Source organism: Macaca thibetana, chromosome 3 (genome assembly GCF_024542745.1).
Source record: "Macaca thibetana thibetana isolate TM-01 chromosome 3, ASM2454274v1, whole genome shotgun sequence".
Taxonomy (NCBI): domain Eukaryota; kingdom Metazoa; phylum Chordata; class Mammalia; order Primates; family Cercopithecidae; genus Macaca; species Macaca thibetana.
In genome coordinates this window covers 3,646,549-3,669,375 of record NC_065580.1, presented here as the reverse complement: position 1 = coordinate 3,669,375, position 22,827 = coordinate 3,646,549, and the positions used below count along the sequence as shown (strand labels likewise).

Below are 22,827 nucleotides of genomic sequence, written 5' to 3'. Positions count from 1 at the left end.
CGTGTGCACAGCCACATAGAAGTCCTCTTTCACTTTGGTGTTCTTGCAGAGTTTGTTGTAAAGAGAATTTCCAAGTGAGGAATTTCCTTCTCTTGTATTCCATTGTCAAACTTGAGGTTACACATAGGCCCCAGTTGTAATAAAATCCAGCTTAATTATCTAACATCTTGTGGTCTAAGATTCAAGTTTTGAAAAGAAGAAAAGGTGGCAGTTTAATAATACTCACAGTACTCTCCCACATTAAAATGATTTTTTTTTTCAGAATTAAAGTCTTTAAAAAAAAAAAAAAAAAAAAACTTAGACATTCTGAAAGTGTCCTAATGTTTTCATGGAGAGTTGTAAAGTTTAAAGTTGAGCAGTAGTAGTTAAATGTCTCTCTGTGAGCACTGTCAGTTCGTCTTAATACGTGTGTTCTAGCCGTGATCATTCTTTTCTTGTTTTATGATGATCACAATGATAACGTCTGAATGGTCTGAAATTGCCGCTTCTTTGGACAGGAGGAGATACACAGAGAATTAAATTGGGAGGTACTCTTATCTTGCTCGGCAGTGGGAGCCTCTCTGTCTCTGTCTTCTGAGGCTGTCACTGAAGCTCAGATGATTTATTCACCTTTAGACTAACGAACACATGAGCAGATTGTGTCTTTGTGTACCCCAATGGTATTTTAGTTTATTAAATGGCTTGTATGACTGTGATGTTTGTTCTCCCTTGGGTTTGTTAACCCCCCATTCTAAAGCCAGACTTGAACTCTGAAATGTGGATCTGTTGGAACCTACGTGTAAAGCCACATGGAGGGGCTTTGGTGCATAACTGGGAGTAGAATCATGAAACCCCAGAATGTACAGTGGGAAGGGTTAGCTGGATGCACAGCTCTGCTGTTCTTTCCTGTGAATTTTGCTGGTGCTCTTCTTGGGAGAGGATTGTGATTTCATTTGAAAATGTGTGCTTTTATATTAGTAAGGAGTGTGTATTGGTTTAGTCAACAAAATATTAGAAAATTGTTGGGTGACTTCTACCTTTAAGTGCAATAAGTTTATTTAAGGCCTTTAAAATTAACATAGATTGAGACCTTACTGTTCTGTAAAAACAACTTCAGGTTGACATTTTATGTCAAGGGTAGCAGATTTTTGTTTCCCAGTGAGAATCCAGGGGTGTGGACTGTACTCCATTGTACACTGGCTGAAGATTTGGATTAGCATCATTTATTTGGCTTTATTTGAAATCTGAATGTCCTGCTTCCAGTGATTCGTGGGTAGTGATAGTTTTTATTTTGATAGGGCGCTAACAGTGTTTTCTGGAAAATGACATGCATTGTGTTCAGATTGTCTTTAAAGAATTGTGGGAACTAAGGTGGTTTGTCACCTTAAATACAGCTGCTTTATTTGGGGGTTCTAGATGAGACTGTCATGTACCATGCAGTAGTTGTTAAATTTCTGTAGGTTGTTCACTCTTTGAGGTTGTCTGCCTTGGAACCATTTTACTGTTCATTTTTTAGCAAGTAGCCTGGGACCCTGGGATGTCCACCTCCACTGAGTAGGGTCAGATGTTGTCGCTTGTTGCAATACCAGAAGCCCTTCTTTCTTCTCCACAGTTGTGGTCGTCTCCAGCCAGATTGCCTGCTTTCTTCCATCTACCCAGAAGGGATGCTTGCTTGCTAATACACCCCTTAAGTTTCATACAAAACCTGGACTCTTCCTGTCATTTGGGAAGGGGGCCTAATGCAGAAACATACTAAATGTGATTTTTTAAAATCTCCTCTGTTTAATTGCTGGCGCTTTTGTTGTCTTACATTGCCACAAAAATAGAGTTGGGCATGATTTCAGCCCCCTCCTGCTGCTAAGCTCCTCTGTGAGAGCACATACACCGTGTCTTTAGGTGGCTCTTCCGTGCTGTTGATTTGCAGAGGAGCTGTGTGACAGAGCACTTGGAGTTTGAAGCAGAAGCCCACGGCACTCGCTCTGGTGGCTGGGCCAGCGTGATATGCTTTGTTTGCGTTAACACGTGTTTCTGGGCCTCGTGCTTTGTGCTCAGTCAGCTAATCACCATAGTAAAACTTTCTACAATTATTAAGCATGAATCATAAAGACGAAAAGTGCGTAAAAAACCACCCCGAAGCTGTATGAGAAAAACTTGTTTTCTCTTTAATGGCTGTTAGGATGAAGAATACTTGCAGGCTTGTGGTGGGCAACAAGGGCTGCGAGAGCAGGAAGACTGTGTGGCTGAAGATGAATTAGATGAGATTACTGATGCCCAGGTTGCTCCTGCAACTGAAGAGGTATTTGTTCATCTTTTAAAAAGAGTCAAAAAGTTTGTTGTTTTTCCCCCTGGACTTAAAATGAGCATCTTTTTAGCATTAGTGAAAGTCGATACATATCTTTGAACTGTGAGTGTATAGTGAAAAACCTGATCTTTGTAGGCTCCTTGGGAAGTGAGTTCTGGTGTGCTGTGATTTCCGCATAGTGTGTGCCCTGTAAGTGTTAAGAGTGTTGCAAATGTTTTGTGGGGATGTGGGTGGAAATCTTTCAGAAATGTGACGTATATGTTAGTGCTTTGAAAGCAGTGCTGTGATTCTTTTTAATTAGTCAATAACAGTTAATTTGCACCATTATACAACAAATACTGCAAGGTTCCTGTAATTAGGTGCATTTTTAGTGTTGAAGAAGTAAGGATGACGAAGCTTGATTGCTGCTTTCAAGGAAATTGGAGTCTAATGTAGGGGAGAAAAAAGACGTGTAAATACCTGTGATGTGAAAACAAAAAAAGTAAAACCACCTAAGAGAGGCTCAGAGCCAGTGCTAGGAGTTCACCGAGGAAACCCCGTGGGGAGAGAGATTCAGGGTCGACGAGGCTTTATGGCAGAGGTGAACCTCTGAACTCTGAGGTAGGTCTTGAAAGGTAGATGCCATTTGTACTGAGAGGTGGGGTGAGGCGTAGAGTTCAATGGTTGCTGTTCTCTTACCCCAGAACTAGCTCCTGTGGGCCAGACATGCAAGCCACAAGTCATTCTTCAGCCTGAGAACTTCACAAGAGTGTTTCTTAATACTGTTGTCATCTTTTGTCAAGAGGCCATGAAAACTGATATTTACTGGCTTAGGCCATTTACTTTAGGTGTTATTTCAAGGATTTAGACACTCAGCCGAGAAAATACTTTCTTTACCCTTTTCCCCCTAATGTAAATAATACTATGACAGTCTATGAATGTGTATGCTGTGCACATTACAAAACAGAAGCACCTCTTGCCCATACCCTTTCTCCCCCTCCACCAAACTAAATTTGATATTGTGTGTGTGTGCTTTCTTCTCTCTTTCTCGCTTGCTATTTGAAATAATTTGAAACTTAGAGAAAGGACAGAATAACACAAAGAACTCTTTACTCAGATTCTCCAGTTGTGGAAGAATGTCCAAGGAACTAAGACAAAGCTAAAGAAGATGTTAAAAGCACACAGAGAGTAGAGGTTAGGTGTGGCTTGTTCATCACTGTATTCTGTAGCACTCTCTTTATTACAAAGCTGGCACCAGCCTAGGTTAAACTTGAAAAGGGGTAATTCAGGCAGAAGACATCTGAGAAAAATCTAAGTAGCCAGTAAAGGAGAGAGAATTAGAAGACTGCGTGGAGATCATTCCTCATGGTAAATAGTTGAGAGAGAAACCAAGGAATTCGGTGCCTTTTAATTTCATGTCCTTTTTGTTTGTGGTATTTTGAAGTTGGAAAACTAATTTCGTTGTTCGTTTTTCCTTGTAATTTATTTTAGTTTTTAGATAACAATATTTTGTTTATTCTTCCCTGATACTCTATAGCATATCTTAAAATAGGGAAAGGTTTTGTAGATTTCAGTTTTCAAAAGATGGTTATGTAAACTTTTATTGTAAGGCAGTTAAAGAATAAGAATGTTAACAAGTACTATCATTGCCCGGGTGCCTTCTGGAAGTACCTTCTAGTTTTAGGTGCTTTTAACTTCAATTCCTGGACTGTACTCATTAAAATATTAAAACAAAAGATGACTATTATAAAAAATGGTGACCCGGCTGGGTGCTGTGTCTTATGCCTGTAATCCCAGCACTTTGGGAGGCCTAGGTGGTCGGGTCACTTGAGCTCAGGAGACCAACATGGGCAACATGGCAAAGCCCCATCTCTACCAAAAGTACAAAAAATTAGCCAGGTGTGGTGGCACCTGTGGTCCCAGCTACTCAGGAGGCTGGGGTTGGAGGATCACTTGAGGCCAGGAGGCAGAGGTTGCAATGAGCTGTGATTGCGCCACTGCCCTCCAGTTTGGGTAACAGAGTGAGTCCCTGTGTCCAGAAAAAAAGGTGATTTTTTTTTCTTTGATTTTCAGTGTCTCTCGTGTGGTGGAGGAGGGAGAAAAAGGAGGACAAATAATGTGAGACAATAATTCAGGACTTGAATAAGCAAATGAACAATGAGTATATGAAGACATATTCAATAAAAATTAAAAGAAAATGGAGAATTTTAATCTACTTTAATATAGACAGACCTCAGAATTATTGACCAGATGTAGTCTGATTCACTTGAGAGAGTGTTTTGGAAACATTGTCAGGAGACAGTTTTCTGAGGGTCCTTCGCTTAGCTGCAGGTTTTGTGAGCAAAGTGAACAAATCACTGCCTATCCTTTGTTCTAGAATACCTTTTGGAGGATTCTGGTGTATCTGACAGCTCCAGATGCAGTGTCTTCCTCTGGAGTAAGGGCAGGCTTGCTTCCTGCCCATTGTGACACATTCAGGGCTTCCTGTGCAGTGAGGTCCCTCCTGTAACACAACCTCCTATGTGTGCAGGGTCACCTGGCTCTCTTCACATGGCCCAGTTGGGAGTGGGGCCTGTTGGAGCTGGTGTAGAATGCTACTGCTAGTGATACAAACAACATTCTCCTAGTCTCCTTATTTCTGACAAAGAGTCTTAGCTTTCTTACAGCTTCCATGAAATGGTGGCCAGCTAACTTGTTAGCTTGCAAGTAGAGTAAAATCTTACACTCTTCACTGTTCTTGACAGTATTAACAGCTTTAAAGCTCTTGTCCTTGGACCCATCAATTCCACCTTAGCAAATTTATCCAAAAGAATTAATCTGTGTTCAAAGGTATATGTATCAAGTATTTGTTTGCAGCATTGAAAATAGATGGAACCAATGCATAGAAGACTAAATCACGGTCTAACCTTAAAGTGGAATGCAGTATAGCAAGTGTTGTCTTAGTTCTGTTTGGCTTGGAAAGGTGCTCGTGATGCATTAAGTGTAAAGAGCAAGATGATAAAATTCTTCCCTTCCGCTCCCCCTGTAACTGCAGATCTAAATGTGTGTGTGTAATTCTCAAAAAAATAAGTCTATGTAGTTACAGATGGAAATGGTAATAATGATTACTGCTAAATGGTGAAATTATTTAGCCTTTGTATTCCAATATTTTCTGATTTAAAATTTTTTTTACTATAAGCAAAATAACTTTTATAAGTAAAGAAATATTCTTTTTCCTTTTAAAATATGAAGAGACAGGGAAACACAAGGTGGTGAAAATGCTGACCCTTCAATTTGGAAGGCAAAGAGCTAGAAGTTGCATTTGCTTCACTCTTGTGATTTTTTTTTTTTTTTTTTTTTTTTTTTTTGCTGTTAACACTCTCACATGTAACTTCCTAAGGGTTGTTTTCAGTATGAATCTTTCTAGCAGAAAGAGCTCATCCATATTAAGTATTTTATCTTTTTTATACCATCTGCTAGATGTATTATTTATTTTTTACTTTTGAACTGTATATCTCATAATTTAAATTTACTGTTGAAAAATATTTTTAAAAGGTATTCGTATATTTACTTTTTTTATCCTTTCCTTGATGGTTTTAGTTTACTTTGTTTATGTTGCTTGCTTTTGTGATGACGGCAGGTTCTTTGTAATGCTCTTGATCTTAGGACTTTCAGTAGTCCTTCCTGGAGGCTGGTGATGTGCTGGTCTTTTACACTAGCAATAAATATTTTGGTCTTTCTTTTTTTTTCTGCTGCATTGTGGAATATTAGTCAATGAGATAATTATTGGGAACTCATGTACATAATACTGTTTTAAGTGCTGAGAGGTAGAAGTTGCTAGTTCAACTTTTGTAGGATTTGGTTTTGGCGGGCTTGTCATCCATCGTTTTTAGAAGTCTAAATAAACTGTGTAGTCCTCAGGGAGGAGCACCATTTTTAATGGGCCACATACCCCTCTGTTTTGGTGTCTTCCTAGTCCCTGGACTCCTTTTCCTAAACCTCTGCGTGTTGCTGAGCAGCCCGCTGTTGCTGAGCAGCCCGCTGTGCGCTGTGCCCCACCAGTGTTGCAGCACGCCTGGCTCTGCATTGCTTCAGACCGGCAGAAAGTGTGTTGCAGTTTTCCACATGACTTCATTCTTGGAGCTCTGTGAAGGTCTATATTAGAATCTTAATTATAGAACTTAAAAGCAATTAATTAATTTTGATTGAAAAGCCTATTTTAGGTGACTCCTTTTATTTAACTAATGTTCTTGCTTGGTTCATGTAGAGAAATCACTATATTTGAAACAAGTTAGATCTAATTATAAAGACTAAATATCCTTTTTAGTTATGCGGCCACATTAGTGCCAACTATGCCATTGTCTTCTAACATAGTTATTTAAAAAGACTTGCCATTTTCAGATCGTTTTGGCATGTGTAAAGGAAGAAATGAGAGAAGCTTTAAAAACATCTTTGCACCACTTAAAATACTTGTGAAATGGTGATAATGTTTACATTTAGAGATAAGCATAGATGTAAAGTGTACAGTAAGTTTTGATACATGTATACATCCATGTTACTATCCCTTGGTTGATAAGGAACAGTTGCATTACGCAGAATGTTTTTGTCTGTTCAGTCCTGACTCCTCGAGTAAAGCTTTTATTATTTCTGTACCTAGACTGGCATTTCCCAGTCTGGAACATCACCTAAATGTAGTCATCTAGTGTGTGTGTTCCTGTGTCTTGCTTCTGTTCCTCAACATGTTTTTGAGATTCATCCAAGTAGTTGTGTGTATTAATAATTTATTCCGTTTTATGGATGTACCCCATTTGTTCATTCTCCCGATGGTAGACATTTGGGTTGTTTCCAGTTTTTTTGTTATTATGAATAAAGCTACTAAAAGGATCATATTATCCATATTATCCATCTTTTTGTTGATGTGTCTTTTTGTTTCTCTTGGTTATTAACAAGTAGTGGAATTGCTGAGACAGTCTAGAGGTATGTTTACTTTTATAACAAACCGCCATTGGTTTTCCAAAGTGGCTGTACCATTTGGCACTCCCACCAGTAATGTGGGGGAGTCTCCATTGTTCCTCATCATTTGATGTTGCCAGTCTCTTGATGTAATCCTTCTGGTGGGTGTGTCATCGTGGTTTAGGTTTGCGTTTATCTGACCTCTAATGATGTTGAGCACCATTCCATGAGTGATTGACTTTCGTATATCTTCTTTGCTTCTAGTTTTAGTCTCTCACTCAAAAAAAAAATGGGTTGTCTTTTTTTTTCTATATATGCTATATATAGCCTGTATATTTTTCATAGAGAAGATATGCTGTCTATCCATATATTTTCTACATACACAATATATCTTTTTTAGGGAGAATATGTATGCATACATACTGCATATATTCTAGATAGATAGTTGTCTGTATATTCTGGATATCATTACATTGGCAGATAATTACATATTACGTATTCGTACTATAAATATTTTCTCTGAGCTTATGGCTTGTGTTTCCATTTTCTTTTTTTCTTTGAAACGGAGTCTTGCTCTGTAACCCAGGCTGGAGTGCAGTGGCATGATCTCGGCTCACTGCAACCTCTGCCTCCTGGGTTCAAGCAATTCTCTTGCCTCAGCCTCCCGAGTAGCTGAGATTACAGGCACGTACCACCACACCTGGCTAATTTTTTATATTTTTGGTAGAGACAAGGTCTCACCATGTTGGCCAGGCTGGTCTTGAACTCCTGACCTCAAGTGATCTGCCCGCCTGGGCCTCCCAAAGTGCTGGGATTACGGGTGTGAGCTATGATGCCTGGCCTCATTTTCTTAAATATATCTTTTCATGAGCACAAAATTTTAATTTTGATGAAGTACAAAGAATTTTGTGACCTAAGAAATCTTTGTTTACTCCAGAGTTGTTATCTTGTTTTCTTCTGGACACTTTACAGTATAATTTTAGTTAAGATTATGATCTTTCTCAACGTGTGTGTGTGTGTGTGTGTGTGTGTGTGTGTGTGTGTGTGTGTGTGTCTGTGTGTGTGTGTGCCTGTGTGGTATGACACTCCGTTTTTTCCATGCGTTTTTCTAATTGTTCACAACTATTTGTTGTAACGACTTTCCTTTCCCTTTGGAGCGCCACAGTGCTTGTCCTGATAATAAAATTAGGTTTTAGTCTCTTTCTGTTGCGTTGTTTTTGTATCCTTATACCAGTACTATACAGTCTCGATTACTGTAACATGAAAGCACGTTGTGTAAATTCACTAATTTTATTCTTCCTTTAATTAATTTGGCTATTGATGGTCCTTTGAATTTCTGTATAAATTGTGGAATGGACTTGTGAATAACTACTTAAAAGTCTGGTTAGGATTTTGATAGAGAATGGATAGTGTTTTTACATCAAATTGGGAAAAACTAACATCTTAATAATCATATTGCCTGTTAATAATGACAGTTTTAAAATTCTTCCTTCTCAATCTGTCCATTTATTTCTTTCTTTTGTGTCATTGACCTCTGGTACTGTGTGAACAGAAACAAACATTCAGGACAGACATTCTTACCTGTTCCTGATGTTAAGGGGAAAATGTTTATTTCATCATTAAGTGTGCTAGCTGTACGTTTTTATATCAGATTGAAGCAGTTCTTTTCTATTTTGAGTTTGCTGGGATTTTGTTAAAAATCAGAAATGGGTATTGAATTTTGTTGATGCTTTTTTTTCCCCATCTATTGAGATAATTATATGGCTTTTGTTATTGTGAATTAAATTAACAAAAAAATGATGAACCATGTTCCAGATTTTATTTCCATTTGACTAGTTTTTCTCTTCATGGCCTCTCACTGGTCTAGGACCCAAGCCACGTACCCCATTGTTGTCTCTCCATTCCCCTTTGTTGTGCGACGGTTTCGTAGTGTTTCCTTGTATTTCATGACCTTGACAGCCTTAGCAAGTGCTGGCTGAGTATCCTGTACAGTGTCTCCCAATCTCGGTTTGTTTGACGCTGTTTTCGTGATTAGCCTGAGCTTGTGGATTTTGGAAAGAACACTATGGAACCCTTGTGCCACTGGGCACGTGACATCCACAGCGTCCCTGGCAGCGCCCACCCTGGTCACTTGGGTCAGACAGTGTCTGCCAGTTTTCTTCATTGTAATGTTGCTTTCTCTTTCCTTGTTCTGTTCTTTGGAAACAAGTCACTAAGTCTAGGCTACCTTAAGGGGAAGGAGTTGTGGGGAGAGGGGAGGAAAGGAACTTAAGCCCCACCTCCTGGAGGAGGAGGAGGAGGAGGAGGATCTCCATAGATTTGGAATTCTTCAGGTAAGATTTGACTGATTTTGAATGTTAAATCAACCTCCTGTTTCTGGATAAACCCCACTTGGTTGTGATGTATTATCCTTTTTATATTTGGTGAGATTCCGTGTACTTTTACTTTTAATAAGGATTTTGTTTCTGTATTAATGAAGGACATTGGTCTGTAATTCTTTTTCTTCTAATTTTTGCACAGTTTGCTCAGTCTTTCCAACCCATAAATTTTCACTGTTGGTAGAATGACTTCCATTTTTATTTGATGATGTATCAATTATTCTATCAATAAGCATTAAAAACTCTGTGAACTTTTTGTAAGCAATGTTTTATCTCTCTCTCTCTCTCTCTCTCTCTATATATATATATATATATATTTTTACATTTGTGTATGTGTGTGTTTCAGAGAATTACCCATTGTTTCTGTTTAGATTTTGGGATAGAATATTCAATTTTCTTTCAAATCACTGAGATCATAGTTTCATTTCAGAATTAACTGGAGAACTTCAAAATATATACAAGTCTGAGTATCGTTCCCTCTTTTCTTTTCCAGTTCTTTCTACATTTACGAAATAAAGCCTACGTGGACCTCTCTGTTTTTTTAAGTAGTTTGATGGTGATTTTCATATGCACTCTGTATTAAGAATTAAAAATAAATCTTTGAGGTTTTCACAATAAATCAGTAACTAAAAATCAAACCTCGACTATTTTTGGCAGTGTCTATAGTGAAATGAAAGATTTACATGCACATTTAAATGTTTACACAACATAATCTTAGGATAGTTTGGTTTTTATATTGTAGCCCCACACTACCCATCAGTGGAATGTAGCTTGTCAGTGGCATGCTAGGTAATATTTGTTAAAAAATTATACAGAAGGCCAGGCGGAGTGGCTCACGCCTGTAATCCCAGCACTTTGGGAGGCCGAGATGGGCAGATCACGAGGTCAGGATTTCGAGACCAGCCTGACCAACATGGTGAAACTCCATCTCGACTGAAAATACCAAAATTAGTCAGGCGTGGTGGTGAGCGCCTGTAATCTCAGCTTCTCGGGAGGCTGAAGCAGGAGAATTGCTTGAACCCGGGAGGCAGAGGTTGTCGTGAGCCAAGATCATACCACTGCCTGGGCAACAGAGCAAGACTCCATCTTGGGGAAAAAAAAATTATACGGAAGATCAACCTTTTGGCAGACAGGTTAATTTTCTAAACCATATGGTCAAGGGAGATGGATTTTTTTAAGCCCCGTATTTAAAATAAGAGGTAGTATTTCTTCAGTGGCTGAAGAGTTAAGCCTAGCTTAGTGAATATCGTCAAATGGTCTGCAGTCGAGCAGGTGGTATCAGCCGTGGTTGGTGTCTGTCAGTTCGGTTTCCCTAGTCTTTGATGTAGTTGAAGGATTAACTGAGCCCCAAGATTTGGACCAGAAGTTTTCATTCTAGGATGGTTCCATCACTCAAAAATACTCCTTGTGCTATCCTTTTGTGGCTATACCTTTCCTTCTTTCCTAACCACTGGTTACCGGTATAATTTTGCTCCTTGGAGAATATCATATAAATGGAGTCCTTGCAGTGTATAACCTTTTGAGACTGACTTCTTTTACTCAGTATAATGATGTCTTTATGATGTTATCCCTGCTGTATCAATAGGTCATTCCATTGTATGGCGAAGTAGCATTCTGTGGTCTGGGTGCACAACAGTTTATCCATCCATTCATTGAAGGACATTTAAGTGTTTCCAGTTTTAGTGATCCTGAATAGAATAAACATTTTCCTATAGGTCTGTTTGAACATAAGGTATCATTTCTCTAGGGTAAATATCTAGGAAGAAACAATTTTCAACTCATCTTTATCCTCTTTAGATTTCTTAGATGGAGATTTGGATGCAGAATAAACTATATTAATTTCAGTGCTGTCTTGTTTTACATTACACTTGTTTGGAAAGTCTTTGAACTGTGCTTACAGTTGTTAATAGTTGAATTGAAAATGACTTTGTAGAATCTTTGCTTTGTTGGTAGTGATTTCTTTTCCTCCCTTTTGGCTTTGCTACTCTACTCAGTCTGTGGACCTAAAGTGTTGGCGTCACCTGGAAGCTTGTTAGAAGTGGAGAATTCCAGGCCCCACCCTGAATCTGCTGAGTCAGAATCTGCTTTTCAACATGATTGCCACTGATGACTGGGCATTGAATTGGAGAAGTGCTGCTCTAGAGCTTCATGGGAGTGGTCAAGAGATGTCCTAAGGAAGCTGGCTTTGGTTCTGTTGGAAAGTGTGCTGCAGCATGTACCTTGCAGGCATCCTTCTGATTTCAAACACTCAGTAGTACAGAAATAATGGTATCAAACGAGCAAAAATCCTGAGATTTTGGTACTTTAAGATTCTGCAGTATGCTGGACGTCAGCATACTGAGTGCAATTGTCAGGCTTATGGTGAAAGTTGTAGTTTACGGTCATCTCCTGCCGTTCAGGCATTTGTGCTCCGGAAGATCTTTTTCCACTTGGAGGATTTATAGTAGAGTCTGTGCATTTGTAGTTGGTCTTTTTACATCAAAAGTACTGAAAAAGGCAAGAATATAAAATGATTGTGTCATTGGTTGGTTTTCATTTTTTTCTTGTGCATTTTCTAATAAAGTTCACTGTTTTCACTGTTACTTCTATTAAGAGTAAATATTTACATATTATAAATCAGGAGAATAAAGGAGCAAATATATTTTCTTCACATTGATAAAAAGTATTTAAATTAACCTTGCTCTCTGTAGGGACTTATTTTATGTCTAAGAGTGGGTCGCAGAGACTGATCGAGGTGAGAGGTGATTCTTTCACTAGGAACATGAGTGACACTTGGCAGTAAGAATTGTCCACAAAGAAATTACTTTTAATTTGGGCTGAGGTTAGGGAAAATTTTTGTAGGGAATACTGATATAATAAAATTTCAGATAAAAGCTGGTGTTAGTGTGAAGACATGACTAAAGAAAAAAAGTTTCTCCTTTTCAATAGTCTCAGTCAAAGCTAGTGATAAATTAACTCTAGACGGTGAGAATGATGTAAACAGGAGGGAGAAATGATGAAAAGACTTTGGACGCTTCATCAGTAGAACAGCGGCTCGTTCGGACTGCTTGTCTGTCAATGAAGGGAAGGTAGTTGGGGTCAGGAGTTATAAAATGTTAAGCCTTTAAGTTACAATAAACTCATAGAACTTTAGTGTCAGTTTAATTAATACATTGAACTTTGCTATGATCTGTGTTAAACTCAAAGCAATAAGTCCAGCAGGAATTTTTGGAATTTGTTTATTCTCTCAGAAGTGTAAGCAGCAATGATGTGTAGGACTTTGTCTATTAATTGCAAGCAAGAATTTGACCTTTCTTTTTTTTTTTTTTTTTTTTTTTTTTTGAACATTAACTGTTAATGTTTAAGGTTATTTTCTCCTGGAGTCAGTTGAGGATTTCATGTGGCCTTTTAACAGGACATTTTGCAGTATTTTTTACATCGTAAATATAAATAAATATTTTAGCATTCTTTAATATTTAATTCAAAAGAATATGAACTTACTGTCCTCTTTTTGCCTTGTGTGTCTGCAATGTAGGGAGGTATGGAAACATTGGAACTTCAAAAGGACATCAAAGAAGAATCAGATGAAGAAGAAGAAGATGATGAAGAATCTGGACGATTACGTTTCAAAACTGAAAGGAAAGAAGGAACAATTATTAGGCTCTCAGATGTAACTAGAGAGAGAAGGAACATTCCAGAAACTTTGGGTAACTTTTTTGCCTGTCTCCCATCCTCCTTCACTGTCATTTCAACTTCCTCCATAGTATTGCTGTAATTAATCAAAGTAGGCAAAGAAGGTTGACTGGATAATTGTGGCTGCCATCCGGAGGGTGGCTGGACTGTGGAGTGAGTGCTGTTATGGTACTGTAAAACTCATTCTTTAAAATCATTGCTGTTTATGGATTTAAGATGCTTGAATAAAATGTTTAAGATAATTAAAAAAAAATTTTTTTTTTTTTTGAGTCTGTGGCCTAGAGCTGCTCTTGTACATACTATGTGGTTCCTGGCTGGTCTTCAAAAGGTGGCATGGGGATGGTAGCTATGGGGCCATGTTGACCCTTCCCAAGACCCTAAGGTTGTCAGGGCGAATTCTGGACAAGACTGGTTTATATTTTGTACCTTTTAGTGTCTTCATAGCTGTCTTGTTTTTTTGTGTTTTCTGCAGTTCCTCTGTCTTTACTGAGACAAGCTGACTCGTTTGTAGAAATAATCACTCTGAGCAAAGCTTGCTGTGTGAAAGGTCTACTAGACAGCTGCTGATTCACAAAGACTTTTAATAGTGACCCTACCCCTCATTATACAGTGTTTTTCAATGTTCACTGCAAAGAATAAAGCAGTGATTCCAAATTTGAGTGAGCGTCAGAATCTCAGAGGACTTGTTAAAACACAGATTTTGGGACCTACTCCCAGCTTCTCTGATTGATTAGATATAGGGTAGAGCCCAAAAAAGTTGTATTTTTTTTGTTTTGTTTTTGAGACAGAGTCTCACTGTGTTGCCCAAGCTGGAGTGTAGTGACACAATCTTGGCTCACGGCAACTTCCACCTTCCAGGTTCAAGTATCTTCTCCCTCAGCCTCCTGAGTAGCTGGGTCTACAGGTGCGCACCACCACACCTGGCTAGTTTTTGTATTTTTAGTAGAGACGGGGTTTCACTGTATTGTCCAGGCTGGTCTCAAACTCCTGACCTCATGATCCACCCACCTTGGCCTCCCTGAGTGCTGGGATTACAGGCGTGAGCCACCGCGCCTGGCCTAGAAAGTTGTATTTCTAATGAGTTACCAAGCAATGCTGCTCCTGCACTGGTGCTTCCAGAACCACTGGGATATTGTCCTTCCGAGGAGGAGGGCAGGCGGGCAGGAGGACACAGGGGCTCTGCCTGCCGTCTGGTCTTGGTCTAGATAAGAATCAAGACTTAACTTTCATGGTTACCTTTATTACTTCTTAAAACCGTTATTCATAGTCGTTTTTTTGTCCAAAATATGAGCCTGTATCTTTAAGTAGCAGATACGAATTCTGTGGAAGGACACTAAGCTCCAAAGATGCACAAGTTAGCAGTAGTCAACCAGTCTTACCTTAATTTACTAGGCAAGATTGTTCAGAGAGATTCTTCTAGAATCTTTGTGTTCTCTCTTTGTGGTCTAGTTTACTGCTACTACATCTTGTGGCCCAAGATTTCCCTAGACTTTTTTCAAGTTATAGTATGAAGTTGCCAGTTAATCTGAAGCAGATTTCTTAATATAGCATCTTTAATTTCTAAGAAATAGAGTCTGACATTGGCCTTAGGTAAAAGATGGAGCGAAGGTCTTAAAACAGAAGGATGGGAATAAACAAAACATGTCAACAGGAGGAATTGGTGATATCATACAACAGTCTTACTTGAGCAGAGACGCTTTGGCTTGGGATGAGATGAACAAAGGAAAGCTCTCCATACCTGGCAGAATACTAAGGAATTCTAAGGGCAACCCACAGCCACCACCTGGAAGGCGTAAGGCTTCCTGAACTGGGGAGGGATGGAGGAAGAGAGGGATTAGTCATGGCTACTACTTCTTTTGTTGGGTCTTGTTATCTGGGCTGTGGCTTTGATCACATACATTTAAAACATGATATGTAAAAGCTTAGTCACTGAGAACTCCCCAGGTAGCTACAAGCTCTAAGACTATTAATTCACTTACTAGACAACATTACAAATGGGGGCCTTTCCCCAACTCTGTAGTCCGCTCCCTGTGGGGCAGCTGTGGATTTCATGGCTCGTCTTCCCTCTTCTGTACCACCCTGCCCTGATTTGTGGTGCCTCTCTGCCTTTCCCACCTCCCTGGTTTCGTCGTCTCATCCCTGTTCATTGTGCCTCCACCTACCCACTAGTAACATCCTGGTTCTGCAGTGATGGCCAGCTTGCATGTGTGCTTAGTGTCTGTTTCAGTCCTGCATCTCCTTCTCAGGACTTTTTCCTCATTTTGTTCTTTCCAAGGTCATTTACAATTTCATGTATTTAAATAACTTGTATTAAATCTGTTTTGCTTTTTAAGGCATCTGGCAGCTTTATGTTCATGTAATCCTGGGACAAGAAGCTGGAAAGGTTGGTTTGTGGTGGACAAGTCCTCTCCTTTGAATTATGGGGGAAGAGCATGAGGTCCTTAGAGGCAGAGTAGCTATAAACATAAACAGCTTGATTAATGACCATTCTTGTAAATAATGAAGAAAGCACTTGACTGCATTTGTGTAGAATGGTTGTTTGGCAAGATGATAGGGCGGGTGAAACCATAGTTAAAAGTACCTTTTCTGTTCCGTATTACTTAAGAAAGCTTGGTGCTTGGAAACATGAGTTTCACATAATTGCCAAGTTAGGATTTTTCCCAACACAAAAGGAGGATTTTTCTGTCCATCAAAAGATTGGTTTCCTAAAACAGTGAATTCTCTTGTTACCTTCAGCACCTCCCCCCAAACAAAAGATGAATTTTACATCCGAGGAAATATATATTGAAAAAGAGATAATGCCTCAATATTTGGTAAACTAAGACATTTGAATACATTTTTACACATCAGTTTATTTGTGTGCTCCTAGAGATCAAAATCAAAAAACCTGAACAGTCTCAGGTTCTGTGTGGAAATAATTACATTTATTTGATTTGTAAAGCTGTTTGCCTGCTCTGTAATGGGATTAAAATATCTTGCTACCAGAGTACCTGTTGTCTTATGAGATATACTTTTTTTTTTTTCCCACTGATACCATTGTTAGTATTGAGAACACTTCATTCTTCAAAAGGGAGAATCAAATAATGCGCTGGTATCCCCAGTTTCTTACTCTGAAACTTTACATGTGAAACGAGTTCTCTTCCAATCTAGGAGGGAGTTTTGGTTACTTTTAGTCTTTTTTCACATTCACATCTCTGTGAAAAACATTCGTACATATGACAGGCTCAGCAGTTAAGGAACAGTTTTATGCACAGTTGTTGATTGGTATTTTGAATGCAGATTGGATTAGAAGTAGAATTCTGGGCTTTCATCTAGGTTAAGATCTTAATTAACTAGCTTTTTTTGCTCAATCAGGATTGTGGAAATTAAACCTTACAGAAAAAGATTTGAATGACAGTGTTCTCAGTTTTCCCAAGGATGGTACAGAACTACATACTTAGGAAATAAATTAATTCATTACACACAAAGGATGTCGTAGGGTGTAAGTGCTTAACTCCCTCCTGGAGCTCAGTTGAGCAGGGTTACAGAGCAGGCATGTGTAAGGAATGGTTCACTGTGAAAGTGCCAGTCGCCATTTCTGAAGACAGTGTCACTGACCAGTGTCCCCCAGTTGCCAGTCCTCCAAGTCGAGAGCTGTGTCTTCGTCTGGGAGGTGGCCCTTGGATTGCCTTAGAAAGCAATGTAAGCCATAAATGAAAGACTGCATTTATTTTAGTTGGCATTATCTGTGAGTAGGCTTCCAGATTATTTTATTCTAAGTTTCATTGGCATGTGTTACATTTTAAGTTGTTTTTTATTGCTGTAGCCTAAAGAACCTGCTTGTACACCCACAAAATATTCTCTTGAAATAATATTAATTTCAGAGGATCTGTGGGAAAGAGATTTCTCTGTAGTAACAAACAGTTCAGAATTGCTAATGCCAGCAATGGTCCTTGTATTTGCAGGGCCTTTAAAATTTTCTTGATTCAGTTGTCTTTAAAAAATCTCAGATTATCTTTTGTTATTTTTCCAAACAAATTGTGTGTTCTATATGTATTTCAACTATTATAAAATTATTTGCATGCAAATACATTTTTCTTAACATTTTAGAAAGGGACAATACAGTGTAAAACTTTGTTACATTGAGGTATGTATCTCTTTAGAATCTAGACATAGTTCAGAAAACACTTAAAGGGAAATTAACATTTCAGTTGAAGTTACAAATGTAATTTCCATCCTGTCATATTTTGGTGACCTTTTGTGACAGCTTGTCTCAATTGGAGGAAAGCGTTTTTACTTGCTGATTAAAGATGTCATTTGAAACCATTTTATTACTGAGGAAAGTGAAATTAATCTTGACACTCAGAACCACTAGAAAAATAATTGCTGATTCACTGCATAAAATGTGTGTGTGAACTAATCATGTAGTCAAGATTAGAATAAAAGTCTATACTGGTTAAGAAGAGATTAAATTTTCTTTCAAATGGGGTCTAGTTTTCTTTGACGGGGAGAGGGGTACCATAGAAACAATTTCAAGAAAAATGTGGCTTAGAGATTTTGGAGGAGTTTGGAGATGACGATGGGATCCAAGGTAGAAGGTAGACTCTGGTAATATTGAAAGCTTACCCTTGGCTGGGGAAGAAGGCAGGAGAAGGCATCTTGGTATCCTCAGTGACATTTTTAGAAAATGTGGCGTAAGATCTGTTGTCCCAATTTAGCTAGTGTTGTAAAAGGACCATATGTGGCTAAGTCATTTTCGTTCCCTTTAGGAATATAGAATAATGTGCCATCTGAAGTTTCTTGGGGCCAGTGCCCATGTTTTCTGTATCCCTGAAGCATTTGGCAGAGCAGTGAGCAGCTGCTGGACACTCCACACGTGTTTGCATGAGCGTTTTCTCCTGTGACTTTGCTCTCACTTGATTTGGCTTCTCTATCAGTCTGCATGCATATAAGAAGGCTTCACAGTAAAGTTTTAAGAAAATAAATATGAAAAATTGAAATGATATGTATTACATTGAGTTTTTTATTCTTTATGAAATCACCTTGACTTCAGAGTGAGTTCATTAATAGTTTTGTTTTTAAGTGAGAAGGACCAGGAATTTGTTTTCTTGCATCTGTGTGCCATCGTATGCTATTAATAATTCTACTGGCTTCAGTAAGAAAATCATACTGGTGTAGGACTGATAGAGACAGTTTCTGACTGATGTCCTACACCATCAGTAAAAGGTGTGACTGCAGGCCGGGCGTGGTGGCTCACGCTTGTAATCCTAGCACTTTGGGAGGCTGAGGCAGATGGATTGCCTGAGCTCGGTAGTTCAAGACCAGCCTGGGCAACATGGTGAAACCCTGTCTCTACTAAAATACAAAAAAGTTAGCCGGTGTGGGAGCGTGCACCTGTAGTCCCAGCTACTTGGGAGGCTGAGGCAGGAGAATCGCTTGAACCTGGGAGGTGGAGGTTGCAGTGAGCCGAGATCATGCCACTGCACTCTAGCCAGGGCAACAAAGCGAGACTGTGTCTCAGGGGGAAAAAAAAAAAAATGTGACTGCAAAATGCCTTCTAGTGTGAGGGCAGTGGTTAAATTTCACTTCAGCTTCTTTTTAGCCTCATGCAGCACATATCATTGGTCTCAAATGAAAATAATTTAAAATTGATTGGCAACACTTGCATTGTATCATAAAGGAAAGTCTGTTCTTATTTCTCAGACCTCACTGGTGGGTTGTGCATGTTGCTGGTTGTATCATCCTTGCCGCTGCTAGTCAGGTGTTTCCCGCAGGTGAAGCACATGCTGTTGCAGAGTTTCATTGTCACATCATTCTTTCCTGTTTTCTCCCTAGATCTCTAGTTTGGGCTCTCGGAAAGTAACTAACACATACACATCTTTTCACATAGAACTTTCAGCAGAGGCCAAGGCAGCATTGCTTGAATTTGAAGAAAGGGAGCGACAGCATAAACAAGGACGCTACAGCTCCAGGCGGGGAGGACGGCGAGGAGGCCCGCTGATGTGTCGTGGTGTAGGGGACCAGAGAAGAGAGAGCACCGAGAGGGGCAGGATGAAGGACCACAGACCCGCGTTGCTTCCTACACAGCCTCCTGTCGTGGTAACTTCAGATTTTATTGTAGTAGCCCTAGAACTTTAGAACAAATGGCAATAAGCTTTTGTGGGTATCCTATTATACATTTCTCTCTACTTAGTCTGAAATGAAAGGTTAGTAGCAGGAGTAATGGCTGAAGTTTCTGCTTTATAGTCTCATGTGATGTTGCACACTCCAGTCATCCTGAATTAGAAATTCAGCACTCCAGTCATCTGGTAGTAAGAAATCATCCTGTACCACAAATACTTCCAGAGGAGGAATTAATGAGCGACCTGATGCCCCAAGATGACATAAGCTCCTGTGGCACCTTGCTCGCTAAAGCCTCTAGTGGGGTATTTCTGAGTGCATTGCATTTGAAAGATGGTATTACAGATAGAACTTAGGCAGAAGTTGTTTATTTTATAAAAATATTTTACCTTTATACTGTTTACCATAGATTTTTCCTTAAATATCAGTTTCTCAGAATCATTACCATATCCTCCATAGAAAGCTTTCATAGCCTATAGTTTAGGAATAAATCATGTACCTGTAATTTCAATTGGAATGTCCTTTGTGTTTCAGAGATGGCACATCTCAGAAACAAAGACAGGAATTGCTGATTTTTTTGTTCTTTTTTTGTTTTTGATACAGAGTCTCCCTCTGCTGCCCAGGCTGGAGTGCAGTGGCATGATCTTGGCTTACTGCAACCTACACCTCCTGGTTCAAATGATTCTCCTGCCTCAGCCTCCTTAGTAGCTGGGATTACAGGCGCTTACCACCATACCCAGTTAATTTTAAAAATATTTTTAGTAGAGACTGGGTTTCACCATGTTGGCCAGGCTGGTCTCAAACTCATGACCTCAAGTGATCCACCTGCCTCGGCCTCCCAGAGTGCTGGGATTATGGGTGTGAGCCACTGGGCCCAACCGATTCTTTCAGTTAAGCTTTAGGGATTGTATGGCTTTTTACTTACAAGTCAATCTTCAAGGAAAAATTTGCTTAACACAAATATGTGTCCACTGTGTCTACCACATGCCCTTTTTACCACATGCCCTGAATTTAGAAAAAATGACATTTCACTTCTGTTGAAATGTTGTATTTCAGGAGCCATTCATTTGTGAAATGATAAAGTAGAAGAGATAATTTTTGTTTTAGCATGAGCATTCCAACTCTGATGTGTAAAGGGAGAGTAGGTAGGCGTACACAATTTGATGATACTAGGAACTGCTGTTTGCTTACACAGCTGTTTTGTTTTTGAGCATCTCTAACAGCAAAAAGGCTGAATTTACGGTTTGTCTTTTTTTCCCTTGGTTGCTCCCTGTCTCCGCCCCAAACCTCCGCTTGCCATATGTCGAATAGCCATTTTCATTATTCTGGCCTCTTTAGGGGGCCAGACAACTCCCACAGGAGACCAGCGTTTACGTAATTATGGCTTTGATCCTGGAGAAGTTGCCGAACTCTGTTTTCTTACCACAAAGAAGGGAAGAGCATGTATCTCTCACCTGCCTCCTTAGAGAGACTGAACTGAGATGGCGTTAATGCTTTTAAAAATGTCACGGACATTCAGTTGTCCTCAGTCCTGATGGTGATGTCGTATCTCTGGATTGTAATGTGACTGATTTGGACTGTTAGAGCCTACTGTGTACTAGGAGTAAACTAGACAGCTGCCCTAAGACTGATCTTGAGCAGCATATGAGATTTTGGATGTACTCTCTTATCTAGAATGGTTTCTTCTTTCTCCCCTTTGACTTTTTTATTTTCGAACTAAACTTTTATTTTTAATTGCATATATTTATGAGGTACAACGCACTGTTACGGTATGTAAATATTGTGGATGGATTATATCAAGCTAATCAACATTGGCATCCCCTTGAATACTTCCTGGTTTTTGGTATTGAGCATTTAAAATCTCTTTGAACAGTTTCAAAATACCCTTTTCTTTAATTGCGTTTTTCTTCAGGTTTTGTTCTTAGTCCTCCTTTTTCTCAGCGGTCTCCCCAGCACTGTTCCTCTTGCTGTTACCTAGTGTCTCTCAGTGAGTCTTAGTGGTCTTGAATTAATGACCATGCGTTGTGGTCACTCTCAGTTCAATTAAAATTTAAGCCCTGGTGTCTGTTAGTGTGCTATCTATGGGATACAATGGTGAATAAGATAGACAAGATCCCCACTCTCATGGGCAGATGTGCACAGATGTGATGAGTTAAGGAGGGGACCATGCTGCATATGGGAGCATGTGTGCTAGTGGATGTGAGCTGGTACCAGAATCTTTTGAAGCATCTTCCCTGAGGAAGGATAGGTGGGCTAAGGCCATTCATAGATTAGTTTTAGAATTCTACTCATTGTTCCTGTGAGATATCTTCTTGCTCTTTGTCAGACTATGGCTGTTCCTGTGCGTCAGCTCTCGCCATAGCCTATTAGATGGTCTCCTTGCATCTTCTTTGCCCTTGTTCATCTCACACTGCTGTGAATGATCATTTTCCTACCAAAGAGATCATTCATGATCCCTTGTTACACATGTTGTCTATGGCATAGTAATGGATCATTTACTTGGAATTCAAAAGCCCTCCATAATTTGGCATCATCTCAGGGAAAATAGCTTGTTAAATTAGACAACTGAATTAGTTGTGGTCTACTGCTAATTAGCTGTGTGACCAGTTTGGTTAGTGATTAAAAGCAAAACCTGTGGAATCAGATGGCCTGAATTCCGGTTCCAGCTTTTCTGCTTTCCAACTACTTGATCTTGTAAAAGGAGGTCAATAAATAGGACCTACTTTATAGGACTGTGGGGAGCTAGGTCAGCCAACTTTCTCTACTGACCTTATAGTAGGAACTTAAAATGTGGGGAAGGTTCAGTCCACAGCAGCTGTTGCAGTGGTTGATTTCTTCCTCTCTAGTGACTGTTTGACAAAATAACCAGCCTCAAATCGAGATCTGACCACTTTGAGTGTGTAATTTTCATACCTTCTTTCCTGCCTTCTTTCCTGGTCTCCTGGTTTTACCAAGCAGGTGGGTCTGTGCTGCTTCTGCTTCTTTCTGGGTATCTGTCCCTCACTCTGCCTTGCACCTCTCCCTCCTTCATCACTGAGTTCAGGTGCCACCCTCTCAGAGAAGCTCCCTCCCAGTAGCCCTGTCCTGTTCTCAGGCCTCAGTTCTGGAGCAGGGTAACTGGTGCGCATCTCCTGCCTTGCTTACCAGAGTTCCTGGAGGGGGATGCAGGACTGCTACAGGGAGGGCCGTGGCAGCTGCTTTTCTGTCCCTGGCACAGGGCTTTGCCCAGTGTGGGCAGTTCTTTTCCCTGAACTGAATTTTTCTTTTTTTCAAAATTCACACTGGGTGCTTTGGGGCTGTTTTCCTTCTTGCCTTGAGATTGACTCAATTGTGAGACTATAGCCCTCACTGTGAAGAAGTAGAGAAGCTTCTTTATCCTGCTGTTTTGATACAAATTGTTACTACAGACTTCTTACATTGTAACTTTACAAATGTGATCAGTGTAAATTTGTAACACGTCAGCATTCTTTTAAATGTTGATTTCGG

The 22,827-nt window shown here is 39.6% G+C and overlaps 1 protein-coding gene across 7 annotated transcripts in view; it reads left to right on the top strand.

Moving 5' to 3' along the window:
- RBM33 (RNA binding motif protein 33) overlaps positions 1-22,827 on the top strand; it is a 133,447-nt gene that overhangs the window by 39,566 nt on the left and 71,054 nt on the right. For 4 of the 7 annotated variants that reach the window (XM_050785695.1, XM_050785697.1, XM_050785701.1 and 1 more), the window contains exons 6-8: positions 2,156-2,275; positions 13,085-13,256; positions 19,112-19,320. In XM_050785695.1, coding sequence (XP_050641652.1) covers positions 2,156-2,275; positions 13,085-13,256; positions 19,112-19,320 — 501 coding nt within the window. The remainder of the gene's footprint in view (positions 1-2,155; positions 2,276-13,084; positions 13,257-19,111; positions 19,321-22,827) is intronic. The other 3 variants (XM_050785700.1, XM_050785699.1, XM_050785698.1) reach the window with 1 other exon arrangement.